The sequence below is a fragment of the Pteropus alecto genome, unplaced genomic scaffold (genome assembly GCF_000325575.1).
Source record: "Pteropus alecto unplaced genomic scaffold, ASM32557v1 scaffold474, whole genome shotgun sequence".
NCBI classification, from domain to species: Eukaryota; Metazoa; Chordata; class Mammalia; order Chiroptera; family Pteropodidae; genus Pteropus; species Pteropus alecto.
The window spans coordinates 185,759-206,665 of record NW_006434848.1 but is presented as its reverse complement, the minus strand read 5'-3'; the positions used below and the strand labels follow the sequence as shown (position 1 = coordinate 206,665).

General features: G+C 51.9%; 1 protein-coding gene and 1 pseudogene across 4 annotated transcripts in view; one reads left to right on the top strand and one right to left on the bottom strand.

Moving 5' to 3' along the window:
• Positions 1-20,893, top strand: part of AXL (AXL receptor tyrosine kinase) — a 27,101-nt gene extending 6,208 nt beyond the window's left edge. For 3 of the 4 annotated variants that reach the window (XM_015588433.2, XM_025045985.1, XM_015588435.2), the window contains exons 5-20: positions 1,898-1,978; positions 2,116-2,231; positions 4,531-4,741; positions 5,052-5,191; positions 5,873-6,023; positions 6,238-6,264; positions 7,800-7,932; positions 8,229-8,320; positions 11,022-11,117; positions 11,262-11,339; positions 12,894-12,986; positions 13,351-13,472; positions 14,081-14,190; positions 16,640-16,799; positions 17,299-17,435; positions 19,097-20,893. In XM_015588433.2, the coding sequence (XP_015443919.1) occupies positions 1,898-1,978; positions 2,116-2,231; positions 4,531-4,741; positions 5,052-5,191; positions 5,873-6,023; positions 6,238-6,264; positions 7,800-7,932; positions 8,229-8,320; positions 11,022-11,117; positions 11,262-11,339; positions 12,894-12,986; positions 13,351-13,472; positions 14,081-14,190; positions 16,640-16,799; positions 17,299-17,435; positions 19,097-19,448 (2,099 nt within the window). In that variant the 3' untranslated portion in view covers positions 19,449-20,893. The remainder of the gene's footprint in view (positions 1-1,897; positions 1,979-2,115; positions 2,232-4,530; positions 4,742-5,051; positions 5,192-5,872; positions 6,024-6,237; positions 6,265-7,799; positions 7,933-8,228; positions 8,321-11,021; positions 11,118-11,261; positions 11,340-12,893; positions 12,987-13,350; positions 13,473-14,080; positions 14,191-16,639; positions 16,800-17,298; positions 17,436-19,096) is intronic. The other variant, XM_015588434.2, reaches the window with a different exon arrangement.
• LOC112478888 lies at positions 10,202-10,320 on the bottom strand (annotated as a pseudogene).
• Positions 20,894-20,907: the final 14 nt, after the last annotated feature.

Here is a 20,907-nt window from a genome sequence, read left to right as displayed (position 1 = left end):
CCAGAACCCCCCTCCTGCCCAGGGCTCCTCTGCCGGGCAGCTTGAGCTCCAGGGCAGTGACCCTGACGAGCTCCCACGTGCCAGGTGGCTGGACAAGACCCAGGCTCCCCGCCCCCCGCTGCCCCCGCTGCCGCCTGCCTGGGGCTGTCCTGTCCCTCCCTCCGGCAGCCCCGGCTGCGGGCGGGCACCTGACCTTGGCTGGAAACTGGCGCCTGGGCAGAGGAGCCAGGACCTTCCCTGCCCACCCCCTTCCGGCCTCGGCCGCTTTCCCTCCTTCCACTCCCTCTGCTGACTAAGAATAGGAAACTTTGTGTCTGCGGGTAGATGGTGGTGGTGGGAACATAGGCGCACACGCGCAGAACAAACGCGAGAGAGGCACGCAAGCCCTGGACATCCACACGGGGCCACGGGCAGACGGGCACAGAGCCGCAGTCACACGCGCGGCCTTAAGACTCGGTCCTCTTTGCGTCCTGTCGCCCGGTGTGTGCGCTGCGCGTGTGTGCATCTGTGTATATTGTGTATCTCTGTGTTTGTGTATCTGTGCTGTGTGTTTGTCTCTGTACTTGTATGTGCACGTGTGTGTGTGTGTCTTCTGTCTCCTTGTGTTCCCATCACCACCACCCTGGGGAGGGGAGGCGATCCCCCTCCATACACGCCCAGATACACTCTAAAGTACACACGCGTATACACGTAAATGCGTTCACTCCTTCAACAAACATTTGTGGAGCCCCTATTGTACGCCAGGCCATCTTAGGGCCCAGGGGATCCAGCCAGGGACGAGGGAATCAGAAACCCCTGCTGTCTTGGAGCTGGCCCGCTAGTGGAGTTGACAGAGAGTGAACAAGGCACCCGAGTCACATGTAAAGGACACTGGGATGAGACGAACCAAAGAGAAAAGGGAATTCGGGAAGACAGCTGCATATGGAGGGAGGCTCCGACTTTCAACAGGGGGCTCAAGGACGGGGTGACGAGGTGGGGTCTGAGCAGCAGACGTGAAGGAGCAGGGAGTGAGCGGTGGACAGTCTGTCCCAAATAGGCAGGACGTGTGTGATGTGTGCTTCCCAGAAACGCCAGGAGGCCGTGTGGCTAGAACCGAGGCGCGTGACCAAGGGACCAAGGGGTGCGGGCTGGTGCGGGCCGAGCTTATAAGTGACTAAATATCTCTAGATTTACACGGACCCCTGAGGGCCTGTTTCTTAAGTGTGCGTATTAGGTGTATATGCTCCTCTGTGTGTCTGTGTGGCTCGGCGTGGTTGTGTCTGTGCATCTATGTGAGTGTGTATCTCTGCATATGTGTCTGTGTCTTGCTCTGGGTATGTGTGTTTCTGTACGTGAGTGTGTGTTTCTGCGTGTGTCCATGTCTATAACTGTGTGTATTGGTGTATGTGTCTCATGTACATGTACGGGTATGTGTATTTCCATGCGTGCCTATGTATAACTGTGTATCTGTGTCTGTGTGTATGTATTTGTGTGTCTTGGTATGTGAGTGTGTTTCTAGTGCGTCTATGTGTATGTCCATGTGTCTCTGTCTGTGCACAAGTGTGTGTATGTGAGAGTGTCCCTGCGTGTGTCTGCGTGTGTGAGTATGTATTTCTGTGTGTGAGTGTCTGTGCGTGTGTATATACACGTGGATCTCTATCCGTGTGTGTGCGTGCCTGTGTGTGGCTGCACCTTGTGTGTCTGTCTGGCGGGGTGTTAGGGCTGAGGCCTCAGGCCTGTCTTTGTGTTTAAGATGAAGGCTTGTGCTCCTCCCCACACATCTCCGTCCAAGCACGTGCCCCTCTGGGCTGCGCTGACCCCGTCGGGCAGGGCGTGGTAGGGGATGGCCCGGCGTGGCCCAGGAACCCCTCCTCCTTCCCGTCTCTGACACTGGGCCCCCCCTCATATGACTCCGCAGGCCTGAACAAGACGTCTTCTTTCTCCTGTGAAGCCCATAACGCCAAAGGGATCACCACATCCCGCACGGCCACCATCACAGGTGACGGGAAAGGCCGCTGGGGAGCTGGGTGTCAGAGGGTGTAGTGTTCGGGTCAAAGGTCAAGCCTGGGGCGGAGGGCATGGTGGGGAGGTTGGCTCAAAGACCCCCCAGCTCAGTCTCTCTTCTCATCCCCACAGTGCTCCCCCAGCGGCCCCGTGACCTCCACTTGGTTTCCAGCCGGCCCACGGAGCTGGAGGTGGCTTGGACCCCAGGCCTGAGTGGCATCTACTCCCTCACCCACTGCACCCTGCAGGTGAGACTCAGATTTTGCTCACCTCCACCTCAGTCCCCCTTCCACTCGCACCTGCAAGCCTCAGTCTCTCTCTGGGAAACCCCGTCCTGGCCATTTGTGTGTTGAGGGTCAGCAGAGCCTCGAGTTAAGCCAGAGGTCCTGGGTTCAAGTCCTGACTCTACCAGCTGCTGGCTGCATGACCCTGGGCAGGTGACTTAACCTCTCTAGGCCTCAGTTCCCTCATGTACAAAATGGGCATAAAGGCTTGTTGTGAGAATTCAATGAATAATGCAAGTAATGAACTTAATATAGTGTCTGGAACATAGGAAACATGTAATCAACTCTTTGCTGTTTTTGCTTTTTAAAAAGTATTAGTGATATTGACTTCTAGCCAGAATGGGAACCCAGAGCCATCTCTGGGTTCCCCCAGCCCTGACCACTCTGCACTGTCACTGTCTGGGGGTGAATCTGTCTCCCCACTGGACTGTGAGTTCTGGGAGGGCAGGGCCAGGCTGTCTCAGTCACCACTGGGTCTTCATTATTGCCTAGCTCAGAGCCAGACAGATTAGGGAATTTTTGCAGAAACTACTCGACAGCTGAGCAGCTGAGGTGGGCCACACCCAGCCTTCTGCACCTAAGCTGCTCCTCCCCTAGAGTAAAAAAACAAACAAACAAAAAAAACAGCTCTCTGGATATGAGGTCCAGTTCTGGCCGGAAGTTCTCTGCGTTTGGAAGTTGGAGTGAGGGTTGGACGGTGCCCGGGATGAGAGATGACAATTATTAATAATGGCCAACTTTCACTGAGTGTCAGCTATAGGTTGAGCCTTGCGTACGGTTTTACACGCACCCTTTTGTGTGTTCGTGAAGTGCAGTCTACGTTTACACTCGTTTTCCAGATGAGAAAACTAAGGCCCAGAGTAGTTAAGCAACTTGCCCAAGGTCACAGCCAGGAAGTAGCAGAGGTGGGATTTGAACCCTTGTCTCACCAGATCCAAACGGTGGTCCCTACCTCCTTAAAGAACGTTTAGAGCCAGGGCTTGATTAAAATGGAGCTGTCGTTCTTATAATTACAAGCCCTGAACACGGCCTCATTCGCTTGTCATTTTAACCGTGGAAGGTAGTGGCTGTTATCTTCCCATTTTCAAGGTAAGAAACTGAAGCCCAGTGACGGGGAGTGACCGGCTCTCCCCAGTGACTGAAAAATGATGAAACCGATTCAATCTCAGAGTCTGGGCTGATTTGGGAAAACCTCAAATGCCAGGTCAGGTGTCAGCTGTACCCCGACCCCACACCCATCCAGTGTCCACAGGAAAGCAGAAGTGTGTTCTCTTCCCTCTGCAGGTCTCACTTCCTGCTGTGCACAGACTGGGCCAAAGGGTTCAAATAGGAGGGTCATGGGCATCCCAGGGAAAAGGGAAGTGGAAGTGGGTATGGGGAGGCTCGCTGTCTGCATCCTTGTCCTCTTTGTCCCAGAAGAGGTTCCTCTTCCAGTCTGTTGCTGTGGGTCAGAGAGCAGGCGTGGGGACAGCCTCCCCACCATCTGCCCACCAACTCCCTAGGCCTTGGGGTGGTATTGTCTCCCCATGTGGGGGCTGTGTGCCTTTGGGCAAGCGGCTAAACCTCTCTGGGCCCCTGTTTCCTTGTCTGTAAAATAGGAATGAAGAAAAGAAATTGCCACCGTGGGGTGGTGGTAAGAAGTCAGTGAGTTCATCCCAAAAAGAGCTTAGCAGGGTTCCCGGCACATAGGTAGCACCTAAGAAATGTTAGCTGATGTGCAAACCAGTTTGCATGCTGCACAGATGTATTCCCCAGCTGTGGCCATGCCATCCTGATCATGCGGTTCTTGGGGACCAAGTGGGTGTGCCAGCGTGTGCCGCTGTGCAGGGCGTGAGGAGTTGGACACTCGTTGATGGGCAGGCTCACACGCAAGCACGCAAACTACCAATCACGACAAACACTCAATATATACAGGCGCTCCTCTAAACGCTTAGGAGCGTGAGTTCAGTTGACCCTGTGAAGTAGGGAGCCATTGTTTTTCCCGCATTTTACAGATGAAGAAACCGAGACTCAGAGAGGGAACATCTTGCCAGAAATGGCTTTTGCAAGTGATGACAGAGCCACGTGTGTGTGTAGTCAGTCGGGTGGTCTCCTCGCTTCGCAAATGCAGATGCCCGTGCGGCGCTAGCATGAAGCTGCAGCACACACACACACATCCCTGTGAAGTTGTGTAATCACTCTAGGACCGCCACCATCGTGTGTTGTGTGACTGCCTCGTGAGAGTGCGTGGCCATCCTGTCCTCATGCCCTTTCCTCCCCCCAGGCTGTGCTGTCAGACGATGGGGTGGGCATCAGGCTGGGAGAGCCAGACCCCCCGGAGGAGCCCCTCACCTTGCAAGCATCGGTTCCCCCTCACCGACTTCGGCTGGGCAGCCTCCGTCCTCACACCCCTTATCACATCCGTGTGGCGTGTGCCAGTAGCCAGGGCTCTTCACCCTGGACCCACTGGCTTCCCATGGAGACGCCGGAGGGAGGTAAGAAGGAGCCAGGGAGGGGGAGACGTTGCCCGCTGCCCCGCTGGACCTCGCTCACGTCAGTGCCACCCCCAGCATCTCCTCTCACCCACTTAGCCCGTGTGGCCTCCATCTCCTTCCTGTCCAGTCCCCCACTCAGCACAGCCCACTGGCGTCTCTCCCGGACCCTGTCCCTATGCTTCCGTTCCTGGGAGGCCTGCACGAATTGCCCACATGCATGCCCTTTGCACCCTGCCCCCACTTCCTGGGAACAGGGGCGGGGGTCAGGAAGAGGTGGGGGTGCCAGCTTCCCCTCTTCCCTGTCCTCCAGTGCCCCTGGGCCCCCCCGAGAACGTTAGTGCCATGCTGAATGGGAGCCAAGCCCTCGTACGTTGGCAGAAGCCAGCGGCGCCCCTGCAGGGCACCCTGTTAGGGTATCGGCTGGCCTATCGAGGTCAGGACACCCCCGAGGTGGGTGCTGCTGGCTGGGGTCGGGTGGAGGAGCTGAGGAGGAGGGAGATGGGGAGGAGAAGATGATAGGCAGACATGACAGCTGTGCCGGGCCGGGTGGTAGTGTGCAACCCCGCCTAGGACCTAGGAGAGCCGGTCGTGGGAACGTTAGAGAGGCCTGGGGGAGGGGGAGGGAGTGGCCACCCACAAATCATTGTAAAAAGCGGATCAGTCGACACATGTATGTACCCTGATGATTTTACACTCGATAGTTCCACAGCGTCTTGAGGAAGAGGTTCCTTTTCCTACCTTGCACAAAGGTCTTGAGTGAACAGCACCCCTGGGGGCTTGAGAGATGGGGTGGGAATGAGGGTGGAAATTAGAAGGGGACAGAGAGGTGAGGGTGAAAAGCTGGGAGTTCAGCTCTTCGACAAAAGTACCGTGTGCCACACACTGAGCTAGGACCTGAGGACGTGGCGGTGAATGAGACAAAGTCTTGTCCTGGTGGATCTGATGTTTTAGTGGGCACGGGATGGAGCGTAGAGATGAAAGGAGGGAGATTAGGATGAGGGTCGGAAGAGGTAGGGGAGGAGGGGCTGGAGACGAGGAGAGAAAGATGGGGAGTTGAGGTGGGGGGAGGGGTGAAGGCTTCTACGTTAGGGGCCTGAGGCTCCACCCTGACGCCACGTTTGGACGTCTCAGGTACTGATGGACATAGGGCTAAAGCAGGAAGTGACCCTGGAGCTGCGGGGGGACAGAACGGTACCCAACCTGACGGTGTGCGTGGCAGCCTACACCGCCTCTGGGGACGGACCCTGGAGCCTCCCTGTGCCCCTGGAGCCCTGGCGCCCAGGTAACTCCAAAGCCACGCTCGGCTGCCTTCAAGCTCCCCACAAGGACCTTGTCTCTCTCAGATGCCCCTGACTTGCTCCTGGCAACTTTCAGTGTTTCTCCAGTCTAGGCTCTGTGCCTGCCTGCAACCTTACTGAGAGCCTCGCTCCTTCACTCACGTCTCGCCAGACTTGCTGTCCCTGAGCATGTCCTCCCTCTGTCTTTTCTCCTCACAGGGCAAAGACAGCCAATGCACCAGCTGGGTAAGGGCTTTGGCACCTCCTCTCTGCCCTCCTTTCCCTCAGTGCCCAGCGAGGACCCCATTACCCCACACATGCAGTTCGCACCTCCCTTTCGTGTTTCTCAGACTCATTACTCTGATCCTCTCCTTCTTGAGTTTGTGTGGTCCCTGAGTAGCCCAGCACATTGTAGGTACTCGGTGAATGGTAGACGGGTGGGTGGATGGATGGGTGGATGGATGGATGGATGGACAGATAGACAAACCGACTGATGAGTTATCCCCCTCACGTTCATCCCTCTCAAATATTTCTCAACGATTCTCAAATATTCCTCCTACACCCATTGTTCTCTTCTGGCACTGTAATTCATTCTTTAATTCATTCTTCTGTCCTTAAATAGTCCTCGCATGCCTCCCTGCACTTCTTTGCATACCCTTTCCACACTAACTCACCCTCCTTTCACACTCATCCATCATAATCTTTCATCCCTCACACGTCCCTCCCAAACCCAGTGCGTTCGCAAACTGCACACGTTTTGCACGTTCACCATCCATTTCACATGGCGAACATTAAAAAGATGTTCGGTCCACACTGTCTCACACTCTACGACTCTCCTTGCACGCCGACGGGACACTGCTTACACATCACTGCCTCACCCCTAGCCAGTCCTAACCCAGTCCCACTCTGCACGCCCAACTCCTGGCACACTCAGCACACACTCATTCTCTACTCTTTACATAGCCACTACCATCCTTCTGACACACCTTTCCCCTTCACTCCCTCCTCCTCGTCTGTCCTTTTACATGCTCATTGCACACTCTTCTCCATCAAAGTTCATCCTCACAGACAACTGCTCACTCTTTGTATCTAAAGCTCCTTACGTATTCCTCTCCCGTATACCCCAAACTCCTCCGACCCCCCTCTGACGCTCTGTGCTCACTCCTGTGCATACCACACCCCTCTGCACGTTTCTTCCACTCTCACCCCTCGCTTTAGCAAGGCCGTTTCATAGTCATCGCACACTCCTCGAACATACTCATCAGTCGTTTGTCCCAGAAGCCTCACGGTCCTGGCACGTTCTCTGTGCGTGCTTCACGCGCCCATCCTCCACTGCGTGCATTCTCTCCCCTACTCCCGTTTTTCCACACCCTGAGTCTCCCTCCATGCGCAGTCGTCACACATATCACACACCCCCACAGCACTTGAGATTCGCTCACGCCCGCCCCGCGCTCATCCAGCCCATCTTGCATACTCTTAACCCATCCCCCACGAGTCTTTCGCGCCCATCTCACACCCTTTCCACACTCATCACATCCTGCTCAAGTGCGCATTCCACTCTTACCTCACCTCACCCATCCTACGAGTCCCACGCTCCTCCTTTAATGCTTATTCGTATCACAGTGAGCCCTGCCCAGCCCAGTCTCCCTAGATATATCAATGTACCCATCACAGGCCTCCTCAAATATATCCACATCTGCCTCCCCTCAACGTTACCCCCTTGGGTCCCAAGGAGCTAGACTCAGGGCCTCAGCATGACCTGTCCCCTATGCCCCTGACAGTGAGTGAACCCCCAGCCCCCGCCTTCTCATGGCCCTGGTGGTATGTACTGCTGGGAGCCGTTGTGGCCGCCGCCTGCGTCTTCATCTTGACTCTGTTCCTCGTCCACCGGCGGAAGAAGGAAACCCGCTATGGGTGAGTTAGACCTCTGTGGGTAGGGAGGCTAAGGTGGACTGAGATGAAGAGGCTGGAGGTGGGCAGACCAGGAGGAGGCTGGTGCAGGAGGAGAGGTGGCCGAGTATTGGAATGGGGGCGAGGGTCTGGGGAATGAACGGAAGGCAGAAGGCAGCAGTACAAGACATGCTCAACAAGGTCTGGAGCAGACAGCAGGCAGGGCTTGGGGATGGGATGGTGCTCGCTTTTACTGCTGGCAAAGGGAGGGGGTTCCACAGGGTTCTGCGCTGCCCTCACCTCCTCCCCATTTTCCCCAGAGAGGTGTTTGAACCAACAGTGGAGAGGGGTGAGCTGGTGGTCAGATACCGCGTTCGCAAATCCTACAGTCGCCGGACCACTGAAGCCACCTGTAAGTGAACCAACCCTATGCCTCCCTGCCCTGGTTTGAGGATAATGAGTTGGAAGATTTAGGCTTCTATGGATGCGTGAACCAAAAGTTTCTGAGGGCCTTGGAATACTAGTATGTTAGAACCACAGATCCAAGAAACAACGGAATTGTGGAACCACACAGAACTTTAGAATAATAGAATCTTAGACACAGTAAATCTTAGAAAAGCAAATCTCAGAGCCATAGGATCTTAGAGCAACGTGGTGGTGGTGTTGGTGGTGGTGTTGGTGGTGGTGGTGGTGGTGGTGGTGGTGGTGGTGGTGGTGGTGATGATGATGATGAGATGATTATGATGCTGATAATGACAGCTAACCCTAGCACTTCTTATACGACAGGCGCTGTTCTAACTGCTATACACATGTCGCTTTATTTAATCTTTACAATAACCCAGTGAAGTAGGTGCATTATCTCCCCCACTTCACGGATGAGAAAGCTGTGGCACATAGTGGTGAAGTAACTTGCTCAAGACCCCACAGCCTGCCAGTCAGAGAGCTGGGATTCAAACCCAGGCAGTTTCACCCTGACGTCCATCCATCCTCTTAACTGTGTCTTGGAATTATCGAATGGTAGAGAAAAAAACCTATTGAGCTGTTCGCTTATCATTTGTGCAGATTATACTTCAACGAAAAGCTAAGGAATATATTTAACAACTGGTATGGCAGGATGCTGACCAGTCGGGGTGCAAAGTTATGTGCCGAGTTCTAACCTTTCAGCTGCTGCTCTGGGGGAAGGTCCAGGGACTCCAGAGGAGGAGCTAAGCTAGGGGTTGGGGTGCTCAGGGCAGTAGCTATTTCTGAAGTGAATGTAAGAGTATTTCAATAGTTTAACAATGGGTATAAGCTTTATGGAGAGTGTCTGTCGCCTGAATGTCCGCTCAGCTCCGTGGCTCTGTTCACGCCCACCCCCCATGCAGTAAACAGCCTGGGCATCAGTGAGGAACTGAAGGAAAAGCTACGGGATATGATTTTGGCCTAAAAAAATTATAGGCTTGGTACCATAAACCCTTAGGATCTTGAAAATCATAGAATCTTCGAACTGTAGACTGTCCTTTAGAGCAGCGGTCCCCGACCTTTGTGGCACCAGGGACCGGTGAGAATCTAACGCCTGATGATCTGAGGTGGAGCTGTGGCGGTGATGCTGGCGCTGGGGAGAGGCTGCAAACACAGATGAAGCTTCGCTTGCTCACCTGCCGCTCACCTCCTGCTGTGCGGCCTCGTTCCTAGCAGGCCAGGGACTGGTACTGGTCCATGGCCTGGGGATTGGGGACCCCTGTATTAGAGGATTAAAGAGTTATGAAGGGTCCCAGCTAAGGAGGAACATCAGAAGCACCCAGTCAAATCTCTTCATCTTTCCAGTTGGGTAAACTTAAATCCAGAAGGAAAAAGAACAGAGTTAGGTCTCTTCTTAGCCCACAGTGAGAAGACTGCCAGGCCCCAGGGAGATAATGGAAAGGGCTGGGAAAGACATTTATTTAAGAGGAGAAGGAAGAGGAAGCGAGGAGGTCACAGTGACCTAACCGAATAGCATGCAGCACCAGTGCGCAAAGTGTGATCCAGTCCCTGGGGGTCCCCGAGGCCTTTGCAGGGGGCCTGTGAGGTCAAAACTCTTCTCGTCATAATACCAAGACGCTCGTTGCTCTTTTGCACTCTCATTCTCTCATACGCGTTCCGTGGAGTTTTCCAGAAGCTCCCTAATGTATGATGATGTCATCACTCTGTTGGTTGATGGATCACGTGCTCATGTATTCTTTATTTTTTATTTTTTTAAGTGAGGCAACCTTTGGTTGACCTCACAGATTGCAAGGACCTTGTCAGCTTACAATTCCTTATTTTGTATTTTTTACGCCTACAGCACCTGGTCTTCCTAAGGGGTCTCCTATCCAAGTACTAATTAGGCCCGACCCTGCTTAGCTTCTGAGATTAGATGGGATCGGGCTTATTTAGGGTGGCATGGCCATAGACTGTGTATTCTTGTGTTTTAAAAATCTATTCATTTTAACTTTGAATACAGTAAATGTCAATATATGTATAACCTACATAAATGAAAGCTCTCTGCAGCCCTCCATAGGTTTAAGAAGGTAAAGGGGGCCTGAAGCCAATGAGTTTGAGAACTGTTCTTACACAGCAATGAAAACGAAGAAATTACAACTACACACAACTAAACTGTCTCACAGGCATTACGATGAGTGAAAAAAGCCAGACACAAAAGAGAACGTAATGTGTGATTCTGTGTTTACAAATGGATAAGGCTAATCTGTGGTGAGAGAGGTCAGGAAAACGACCCCCTGAGAGGGCAGGTCATGGTCCATTCTCAGTCTGGGCACTAGCTACATTGTTGGGTTTGGTTTGTGAAAACCCACTGAGCTGCTCGCGTATAATTTGTGCACAATATACTTCAATGAAAAGCTAAGGAATATATTTAACAACCGGTATGGCAGGATGCTGACCAATTGGGGAGCAAAGCTGCTGCGCTGGGGGAAGGTCCAGGGACTCCAGAGGAGGAGGCAGGCTAGGGGTGGGGGTTGCTCAGGGCCGCAGCTGTTTCTGAATGAATGTAAGAGTATTTCAGTAGTTTAACGACAGGGATAAGCTTTATGGAAAGTGTCTGTCGCCTGAATGTCCGCTCAGCTCCGTGGCTCTGTTCACGCCCACCTCCCATGCAGTGAACAGCCTGGGCATCAGTGAGGAGCTGAAGGAGAAGCTGCGGGATGTGATGGTGGACCGGCATAAGGTGGCCTTGGGGAAGACCCTGGGAGAAGGTGAGCTTCCGCAGCGCATGCGCGTGTGCGCACACACGCACCCCTGCGCGGTGACGTCCTTCACTTCCCCGCCCCACCCAACCTCAAGAAACCAGTCCCCACGGGCCCCCCCTGATGTCCACGTCTCCCTCTGGTTCCCCACAGGAGAGTTCGGAGCTGTGATGGAGGGCCAGCTCAACCAGGACGACTCCATCCTCAAGGTGGCCGTGAAGACGATGAAGAGTGAGTCTGCGCAGGCACGTGCACACATGTGGGACCCCTACCCCCGGGCACACACGTATTAACTCATTTCATCCTCCCAGATTTACCCCATCCTGTGGCCCCAGGCCCCTGCCCCATGCCACCAAGGAAGCAGAAGTGCAGAAAAGTTAACAGCAAATTAGCCTCACACTACAGAACCCCAGTGTTTCCAGGCAGGAAACGGAGTCCCTGCTAGGTACTTCGACAGAAGGAATTTAGTATGGGGAGATTAGTACGAAGGGGTAGGAAGGCCTGGAGGAACTCCGGGGACCAGCGAGGCGACCTGCAGATGAGCAGCGGTGCATCACGTGCACCCCCACGGCCTGGTACTGGTCCCGGCAGAGGAAGGAAGTGGTGTTACCAGAGCCCACAGCCAGGGACGCCCGGCAGGATTTGGGACTCACAGAATTCGGGGAAACCTTGTGAGAGCTTGAAACACAACAGAGACAGTCACACCAAGGCCATACTGGAAGTAGAAATAGAGAGAGTGAAATAACCCAGGTGCTCCCCTCCTCCTCCCACCTGCCAATCTCCCATCAGTGCTTCCCACTGGCAAACTCCCAGAGGAATCCAGTAGGGAAGGGAGCCTGGGAAATGTAGTTTTTAGGCGCCAGCCCCACGTGATACATAGCAGAACGGGAAAGGTCTGGAATGAGGTACACCTGGCTTTATCATCGATCAGCTGTGTGTTCTCATTCCTCTCTGAGCTGCCCAGTCCTCATGTGGAAAAAGGATCATAATGTCCCTACCTCCTAGGGTGTTGTGAGGTAAAGCGCTTAATGCCTGGGCTGGCACGTAGTACGTGCAGTTGAGGTGGACTGTGCCTATATTATTTACATCATCAGAGAAGGTGGGAGCTGGTCCAGGGTCACACAGCACAGGAAGTCCAGGGCAGGAAGTCCTTTCCACACAGGGAAGAAGCACAGAGGGTCAGGCTGAGGCTAGAGGTAAGGTAGGAATGATCCTTTCTGAATCACAGGGCCTAGAAGCTTGGGTTATGGAGTCATCACTCACCCACTCACTCACCTACTCACTCACTCACTCACTCATTCATTCATTATTGAGCTCCTCCTATGTACCAGGTTATGTTCTTGACTTGAATGTGAATCCCGGCTGTGTGACCTTGCACAAGTCACTTTACCTCGATGAGCCAGTGTGTCCTGAGCTGTAAAAATGGGAATAATCATATGGATGGATCCCCAAGGCTATTGGAGATGCACTGGGATGCAGCCTGGAGTGGTTCGCACACATGGACCCAGAGGCAGAGTGCCTGGCTTTGAACTCTGCCTATTCCGCTTGCAAGCTGTGTGTGCCCTCAGGCATGTTCCTTAACCATGTGTGGCTTGGTTTCCCCATCTTTAAAACATCTTTAGCACCTACAAGGATTAAATGAGTTAATATATGTCCAGTGCTGCGTACAGCGCCTGGCACTTACTAATCACGTTTGATGATGATGACGATGGTGTGAAGGGGGAGGAGGAGTCCTCCCTCCTCGTCCCTCCCCTCCTCCTCACCCACCTTCCTCTCGCCCCCAAGTTGCCATCTGCACAAGGTCGGAGCTGGAGGATTTTCTGAGCGAAGCTGTCTGCATGAAGGAATTCGACCACCCCAACGTCATGAGGCTCATCGGTGAGGGGGTGCAGATTTAGGGGGTCTGTAGGCTCGTGAAGACCCCTCCCTGTGGCACTGGGAAGGTGGAACCTCCAGGCTCCTTGTCACCCCCTCTCTCAGAGCCAGCAAGCTCTCCCCTCCTTCTCTCCCTCAGTTTGGAATGTGACTTCTGACCTTTTCCAGAAATAGCTGAGGTCCCTAGGAGGGCTGGGGAAAAATTCCTGGGAACAGTGCTGGAAATGGCTTCTCTGAAGCTTGGTCCTTGCCACCCCACACGACAATTTGGAGGCCAGATTTGATGGGGAGGGAGAGACACATCTGGAGGAGGGGGCGGCTTCCCCTTCTGTCCACCTGGAGTGACAGGGCTGCCCGGGGGGCTCAGGCGTCTGTTTCCAGGGATCCGAACGAGAGGGTTTCCCAGCACCTGTGGTCATCTTACCGTTCATGAAACATGGAGACCTGCACAGCTTCCTTCTCTATTCCCGGCTCGGGGACCAGCCGGTGGTGAGAGCATTTAATCATCTGGTCCACAAGTATTAATTGAGCACCTACCAGGTACCCAGCCCTGCTCAAACACTGCGAAGACCATGGTCACCAAGAACTTGCTCTCATGGAGCTGTCTTCCATTGGGGGGACCAGGCAATAAACAAGTTAAATAAATAAGCAAGATAATTTGAGTGCTAGGAAGGAAATAGAGTAGGATGAATGATAGGAGGCCGGGCATTCAGTTTCGATGGACAAGGTCTCACCGAGGAGGTGACCTCGAAGGAGCTACCTGGCAGGAGATGGGGAGACCTGGGAGGAAACAGTCCTGGCAGAAGGAACAACATGGGCAAAGGCTTAGAGGTGGGAACAAGCATGATCATTTGAAAACCAGAAAGGAAGCCTCTGGCTGGAGCGTATGTCGAGAGCAAGAACAGTAGAAGATCAAATCGGAGACGAAGGCAGGAAGGAATATATAGGACCTTATTGGAAAGGGGTCGGATTTAATTCTTGAGCCGTGGGCAGGCATTGCAAGGCAGAGCAAGGCACACATAGGACGGGAAAGAGGGAGGAGGGATGGATCTCGGGGACTCTGCTGACCTCTACTCCCTCCTGCCCTGGCCTCCCAGTTCCTGCCCACTCAGATGCTGGTGAAGTTCATGGCAGACATTGCCAGTGGCATGGAGTACCTGAGTACCAAGAGATTCATACACCGGGACCTGGCTGCCAGGAACTGCATGTGAGTGTTGGGCTTTCCAGAGACCATGTCCCCTCTTCGGGGAATAACTTCCCTCCTTCTGAAGATGAAAGAGGAGGCTAGACACACACACATACACCCCTCAGGCAGGTCAAAACTCAGGACTGGGATAGAGAAGTCACCAAGGGGAGTGGGAAGGTCCCTGGAGGAAGTGAGCCTTGAACTGAGATCCTAAAGGAGTATTAGAATGTGGGGAGAGAAGAGGCAAGAGGGCAGACTAAGTAAGCAACATGAGGTAAGCGAAAGGGCAGAGCCGACTGATCTCTGTCCCCCTCCGTGCCGAATGTCTGGCCTAGGGCTGCCTTGCGAAGGGGCCGCATTGGATGAGGAGATCAGACCGCCCCACCAAGCAGAAAATAGGCCAGAACCAGGCCTACGGTGAGGGCAGGCTGTGCGTACGTGTGTGTGTGCGTGTGTAAACACAGGCTTAGAATATTAGTCCCATTATAATGTTGGACTCACAGCTGGAGAACCAGAGAATCTTCTACAGGATGCTTAAATGTTCACAGCTCTTGGGAATATGGAAATGTATTTACTCCTCCAACTTTGTATTTTCAACAATTCCAGTCCTAGAGAAAAGTTGAAAGAATTGCATAATGAACACCCATATATACCCTCCTTGTTGAGATTCTGCCACATGTCTGCCCTCTTGTCTTTCTCCCCTCGGCAATTTGAAAGTAAGTTGCCAAGATAGTGACACTTCACCCCTAAATCTTCAGTAGGTATCTCCTAAGGATAAGGACTTATGCCTAAATAATCATAATTCTGTTATCACACCCCAAAAAATGATTAACAATAACTCCATAACATAACCTAATCCATATTCATATTCTTCCACCGTCCTCCAAAATATCTTTTAAGGGTTATTTTTACCCTGAACCAGGATCTATTCAAGGTCCCAATATTGCATTTGGTTGTTATGCCCCTCTGGTCTCTTTTAATCTAGAATAGTCTCCCCGTCACCACCTTTTTATATTTTATGGCATATTCTTTTGGAAGAGACCCGGCCAGTTATCTTGCAGTAAGTCCTGTATATGTGTCTATTTCCTTGTGGTGCCGTTTGCTCGTTCTTCTGTTCCCTGTATTTCCTGTTAACGAGAAAGTAGACCTAAAGGCTTGGATAGACCAGTCAAAATGGAAACTCGTTTATTTCTTAATTTGGGATGATCCTGGTCAAGTCCCCAGTATAACAATGACACTGGGAATCAGAGTAGAAATCAACCGTCATGCCCTTGTTGCTTTTTCGATAAGTGAAAGTACTGAAATACTTCCTTACCAAGTTGGCAATTGCCCACCACCGCAAGACTGCCATGAGCTCCACAGCCACCAGCCTAGATGCCTGAGCATCGGGCCCTCCCCACCCCCCTTCCATGACCCTCTGGACTTCTCCAGGACCCAGGAGTTAAAGTTTAACTCCTAGCATAGCAGGGGTCTCCATGGTCTCTGCTGATTGGTTAAGGCCCAAGCCCATCGCCCTGGCTGGAAATCATCAATTCTTAAAAAAACAGAACCCCGGAAACCCAGACAGAAGCCATCAGGGAGTCTTCTATTTCTGTAAAGCACAAAAAAGAAGCAAAAGTAATCCACACCATTAGAAGTGAAGATCGGAGAAGTCCTCGGAGGGCTAGTTATAGGAAGGGAGGACTGGTAATGAGTTTCTTTCTTTTTCGTACTTAAAAAAATCGATGTGCACAATTGAGCTGTTTGCACTGAATAAAGTTTCCTTCAAAAAAAAATTGACGTATATTTTACATACACTAAAATATGCACATCTTAATGAATGGGTGCAGCTTAATGTTTACATGTCTATAGACCCATGTAAACAACGGCCACTGGCTCAACAGAAAGCACATTTCTGGGCCCCTGCCAGCCCCCTAATACCCTTCCCAGTTGCTGCCCCAAGGGATGGATACGAGGCATAACCACTCTTCTGGACTTCTGTCACCTGTTCTTAAATGACTTATAAATGGAATCGTGCAGTTTGTACTCCTTTGTGTCCGGCTTCTTTCGCTCAGCATGACGTTTTTTAGGTTAGTCCATATCGTGTGTGCATTGGTAATTTTGTTCTTTTTCTTTACTGTGCGATATTCCTTATATGATGTCCCACGATGTTCTGTTTCTTGATCTGGGTGCTGCTGGTTCCACAGGTGTGTTTGTGAAAATTCAGTGAGCTGCTCACTTACAGTTTGTGCAAGTTTCTGTATATGTGGTATACGTCAAGAAAACAGTTTTGTTTTGTTTTTAAATCGGAGAATCAAACCTAAGGAGCCTAAGAAGGACCTTAGAATCTGGGGCAAGGAAAGGAGACCGATCCCTACCCTCGAGCAGGACAGCCAGAGCTGGGAGGTGGAGATGCGCCTGAGAGTGAGGGCAGGCTTCCTGGTGGAGGGGGCCAGTGCCGTCACCCTGTTCCTCTCCCCAACCCGGGCAGGCTGAACGAGAACATGTCTGTCTGTGTGGCGGACTTTGGGCTCTCCAAGAAGATCTACAACGGGGACTACTACCGCCAGGGCCGCATCGCCAAGATGCCCGTCAAGTGGATCGCTATAGAGAGCCTGGCCGACCGCGTCTACACCAGCAAGAGCGATGTGGTACGTCTGCCCATAATGGGCACGGGGACCGGCGGTAGGGCGTGGCCTAATCAGCTCGCGGTGCACCTGGGCGCGCAGGGGCCCACCCACGTCGGGGATGTGGCGGGAGACTGTGAACCCGGGTATGGTCACGCTGGAAATAGGTACAGGCTCACGTGTGCAGGGTGGTAGCTTCTAAGTGGGATGTGTGGACAGTTCAGGTTAGGAGAGACAGCGATATGTAGACATGTACATAGCCAGGTCACGGAGGGTGATACACGAGACCATGTGTCTGTTAAGTGTGTAAATGTGTGCATAGGTGAGCATGTCTGTGTGTGCACAAAAGTTACCTCTGAGTGTATACCTGTGCGGGAGTGGTTCTGTGAATAGCTATGATGCGTCCACAAAGACAGCTATGTATGCATGTGTACATAAATGTGCCTGTACCTGTGACCTGTGTGCGGGCGGTGTCTCTGTGCTGGGGACACTCTCTAATTATCTCCCCTCTGCCCTGCCACAGTGGTCCTTCGGGGTGACCATGTGGGAGATTGCCACACGGGGCCAAACCCCATATCCAGGAGTGGAGAACAGCGAGATTTACGACTATCTGCGCCAGGGGAATCGCCTGAAGCAGCCGGTGGACTGTCTGGACGGGCTGTGAGGACCCTAGGAACCCCCACCCAACCCCAGACTTCACTCCCGAACCCGGAGCAGCCCACACTGGCCCTGACGTTTGCAGGACCCTGTAAAACCTGCACAGACTCCCTCAGACTGTTGGGAAGGCCACTCGCCCCCTCACCGACACTCTCTGCAGGACCACTACTAGTCCACGGGGTCAATTAGCAAAAGGCTCTCTTTTTTTCCTTTGCCTTGTGTGTGGAGTGCAGGCTAGATCGTTCCCTTCGGCCAGGTGTTCATGGGCAGTAAATAGCTGTACCACCTTACCTGGCAGCCCTGCCTCTGAGAGCCCCACTCTCCCCAAATTCTAATCCATCCCAGACTCCCGAGCACCCACCCACACATCCCCCAGATGCCCTTCAGCACCCAGAACCCTCTGCAAAACCCTCCAGGTTATTATATTGAGCTTCTCCAGACTCAGTTCTCTTCTGAGATGTTCTTGGGCTCCTTTAGGACAGTGCTTATCAGACTGTGTCATCTGTTGGCACCCAGAAGAGCAGAACATTTATCCAGCACTTGGGGAGGGGGAAGGAAGATGTTGCTCAGGTCAGGAGGGGACAGCCTGGGGTTGCAGACTCCTCAGGTCCTCCTTGGTGCTTTAAAAGCTAAGGGGAGTAAAAAAAAAAAAAAAAAAAAAAAAATAGCTAATGCTTCTAAGAACTTACCAGAAGGCACTGTTTTAGCTGCTTTGCATATATTATTAACTCATTTGGTTCTTACCATGGTCATGTGAGGTGGGTTGATACCATTATTATTCCCATTTGTAGATAAGGAAACTGAGGCCCACAGAGAGGGTAAGTCACTTGCCAAACGCTGCATAATGGGTGTATTAGTTAACTATACCCCCAAGTCCAATACCTTAAAACCACAAGAATGTATCACCTCACACAGTTTCTGAAGGTCAGCAGTCCGGGAACAGCTTAGCAGGGTGATTCTGAATCAGGGTTTCTAATGAGGTTACAGTCAAGATGGGGCTGCAGCCATCTGAAGATCGGGAAGAGAAGATCGCTTTCAAGGTAGCTCACTTGCATGGCTGCGGCGGAGGAGGCCTCAGTTCCTTGCTCTGTGGACCCCGTCCTGGCCTACCCCACAGGAGCACTGCAAGAGGAAAAGCAAAGACGTAGCCACAGTGCCTTTTACAGGCTAGCGTCGCAATGCCTTTTAAAGGCTAGTGTCACATTACAGACGTTACATTCACAGGGACGGCTGCTGAGTTGGAATCGAGTCACTAGATCCAGCCTGCAGTCAAGGGGAGAGAAATTGGGCTTCATCTTTTGAAGGGAGGAATGTCAAAGAATTTGCACACATATTTTAAACCAACACAGCTTGCAGGGTTTGATGCCAGAGTCTGTTCTGGGGAGACACACCGGAAAGCTCTGCTCTAGCAAACCATCACCAGAATACTACCCCATACTCAAAGGGGTGTCCCAAGATGCTTTCCAGCTCCTGAGCATCCTAGAAACCCCTCAGAAACTCTTGAGGATTCCCTAATCCCCACAGATGCCCCCAAACTGCTCTAGTTACCTCCAGTCCCATGAAATGTCCCCCAGTCCTGAGTGTCCTAAATTGCCCCCAAACTCCCAGAACAATCCCCTTCTAAGCCCCTGCTCAATCTCCCATCCCCTACTTTGCTGTCCTAGGTACGCGCTGATGTCCCGGTGCTGGGAGCTGAACCCCCAAGACCGGCCGAGTTTTGCAGAGCTGCGCGAAGATCTGGAGAACGCTCTGAAGGCCCTGCCCCCTGTCCAGGAGCCCGATGAAATCCTCTATGTCAACATGGATGAGGGTGGGAGTCGTGCCGAACCCCTTGGAGCTGCCGGAGGAGCTGACCCCCCACCACAGCCTGAGTCTAAGGATTCCTGCAGCTGCCTCACTGCGGCCGAGGTCCATCCTGCTGGACGCTATGTCCTCTGCCCTTCTACAGCCCCCGGCCCCACACTGCCTGCTGACAGGGGCTCCCCAACACCCCCAGGGCAGGAGGATGGAGCCTGAGACAACCCTCCACCCCAGGACTCCCTCTCAGGACCCAAGCTAGGCACTGCCACTGGGGGACAACCCCCCCCCACCACTCCTTCCCCATTCCAGGCCTTACCCCTAACCACAGCCCTCTCTTCCTACCTGCTCCATTTCCATCCCACACAGATCCTCTCCCTTTCCACCCCGTAGTGTCCCCTTGTGTACCAGAAAGGGGTTGGTCTGCAATCTCTAAGGGTCCTCCTAGGTCTAACATTCCAAGATTCTGGATTCTAAGGTTTAAAGAATCTAGATTCAAAGGTTCTAGGTTTTAAAGATGCTATGAGTCTTTGGCTCTAAGGACCTGAAATTCCAAAGTCTCTAATTCTAAAGTGCTAAGGTTCTAGAGATGGAAGTTCTAAGGCCTATATTCTAAAACTCTGAAATTCTATGGCTCTAGATTTTTCTGGTTTTAAGGTTCTTGATAAAGCCTGTAAGTTTTTAATTTCTAAAGTTCTAAGACTCTAGGTCTAGGATCTAAGACTCTGATTTTAGATTTTATTTTCCTTAGGCTATGAGATTCTTGATTCTAAAATCCTACAATTCTAGACATGGAGGTTTTAAGGCCTAAAATTTGATGTTCCTATCCTCTTAGAGTACAAGAGTCTAGATCATAAGGCTTCAAAATTTCATCTCAAGTTCTAAGATTCTGATGGTCAATTATAGGCTCTAAGGTTTTATGATCCTCAAAGCTCTTATTATAAGATTCTGGATCCTAAAGGTCTAAGATTCTAGAATCTTCAATTCAAAAGTTCAAGAATCTACAGAGGGAGGTTCTAAGGTCTAATGTTCTAAGATGCGATATTCTAAGACTTAGTCTAAGAACCTAGATTCTGTGTCTCAGATTTGAGATATGTGCTTCAAGAGTCTAGATTATTAAACTCTAAGATTCCAATGCTGTTCTGTTCTATGTTCCGAGATACTTTAGGTTCTATTGGTCCAAGATTCTGGATCCTCAGCAACCAACGTATAAGACTCTACAGTTAGTTGTGACTAACTAGATACCAAAGTTCTAATTATTTCTAATGTTGGACGCCTTTAGTTTCTACGCTGCATTCTGACTTTCTAGGATTTTAATTAGGGATCCAAGACTCCACAATATTAAATCTTAAGATTCTAGACACTGTAGTTTTAAGATTCAAAAGGTCTACAGGTCTAGAATTCCAAGGTACAATTCGAGGTTCTAACCTTATAGTATTCTTCTGTGTGACCCTCTTATTCTTAGCCACCTCTGCTTCCTGCTCCCCTCGTGTGCCCCACTTCAAGCCCGTGCAATGCATTAGGGATGCCTCTTTTCCCCAGGGACAATCTTCCTCTTTTTGGGCCATGCTGCCCCTATGAGCCAGTCCCTCTTGTCCTCTGTACAGAGTGAAGACTCTGGCGCCTCCAGAGGGGCTCAGATCACATTAAACTTTGTAACCATGCTTCTGTCTATTGT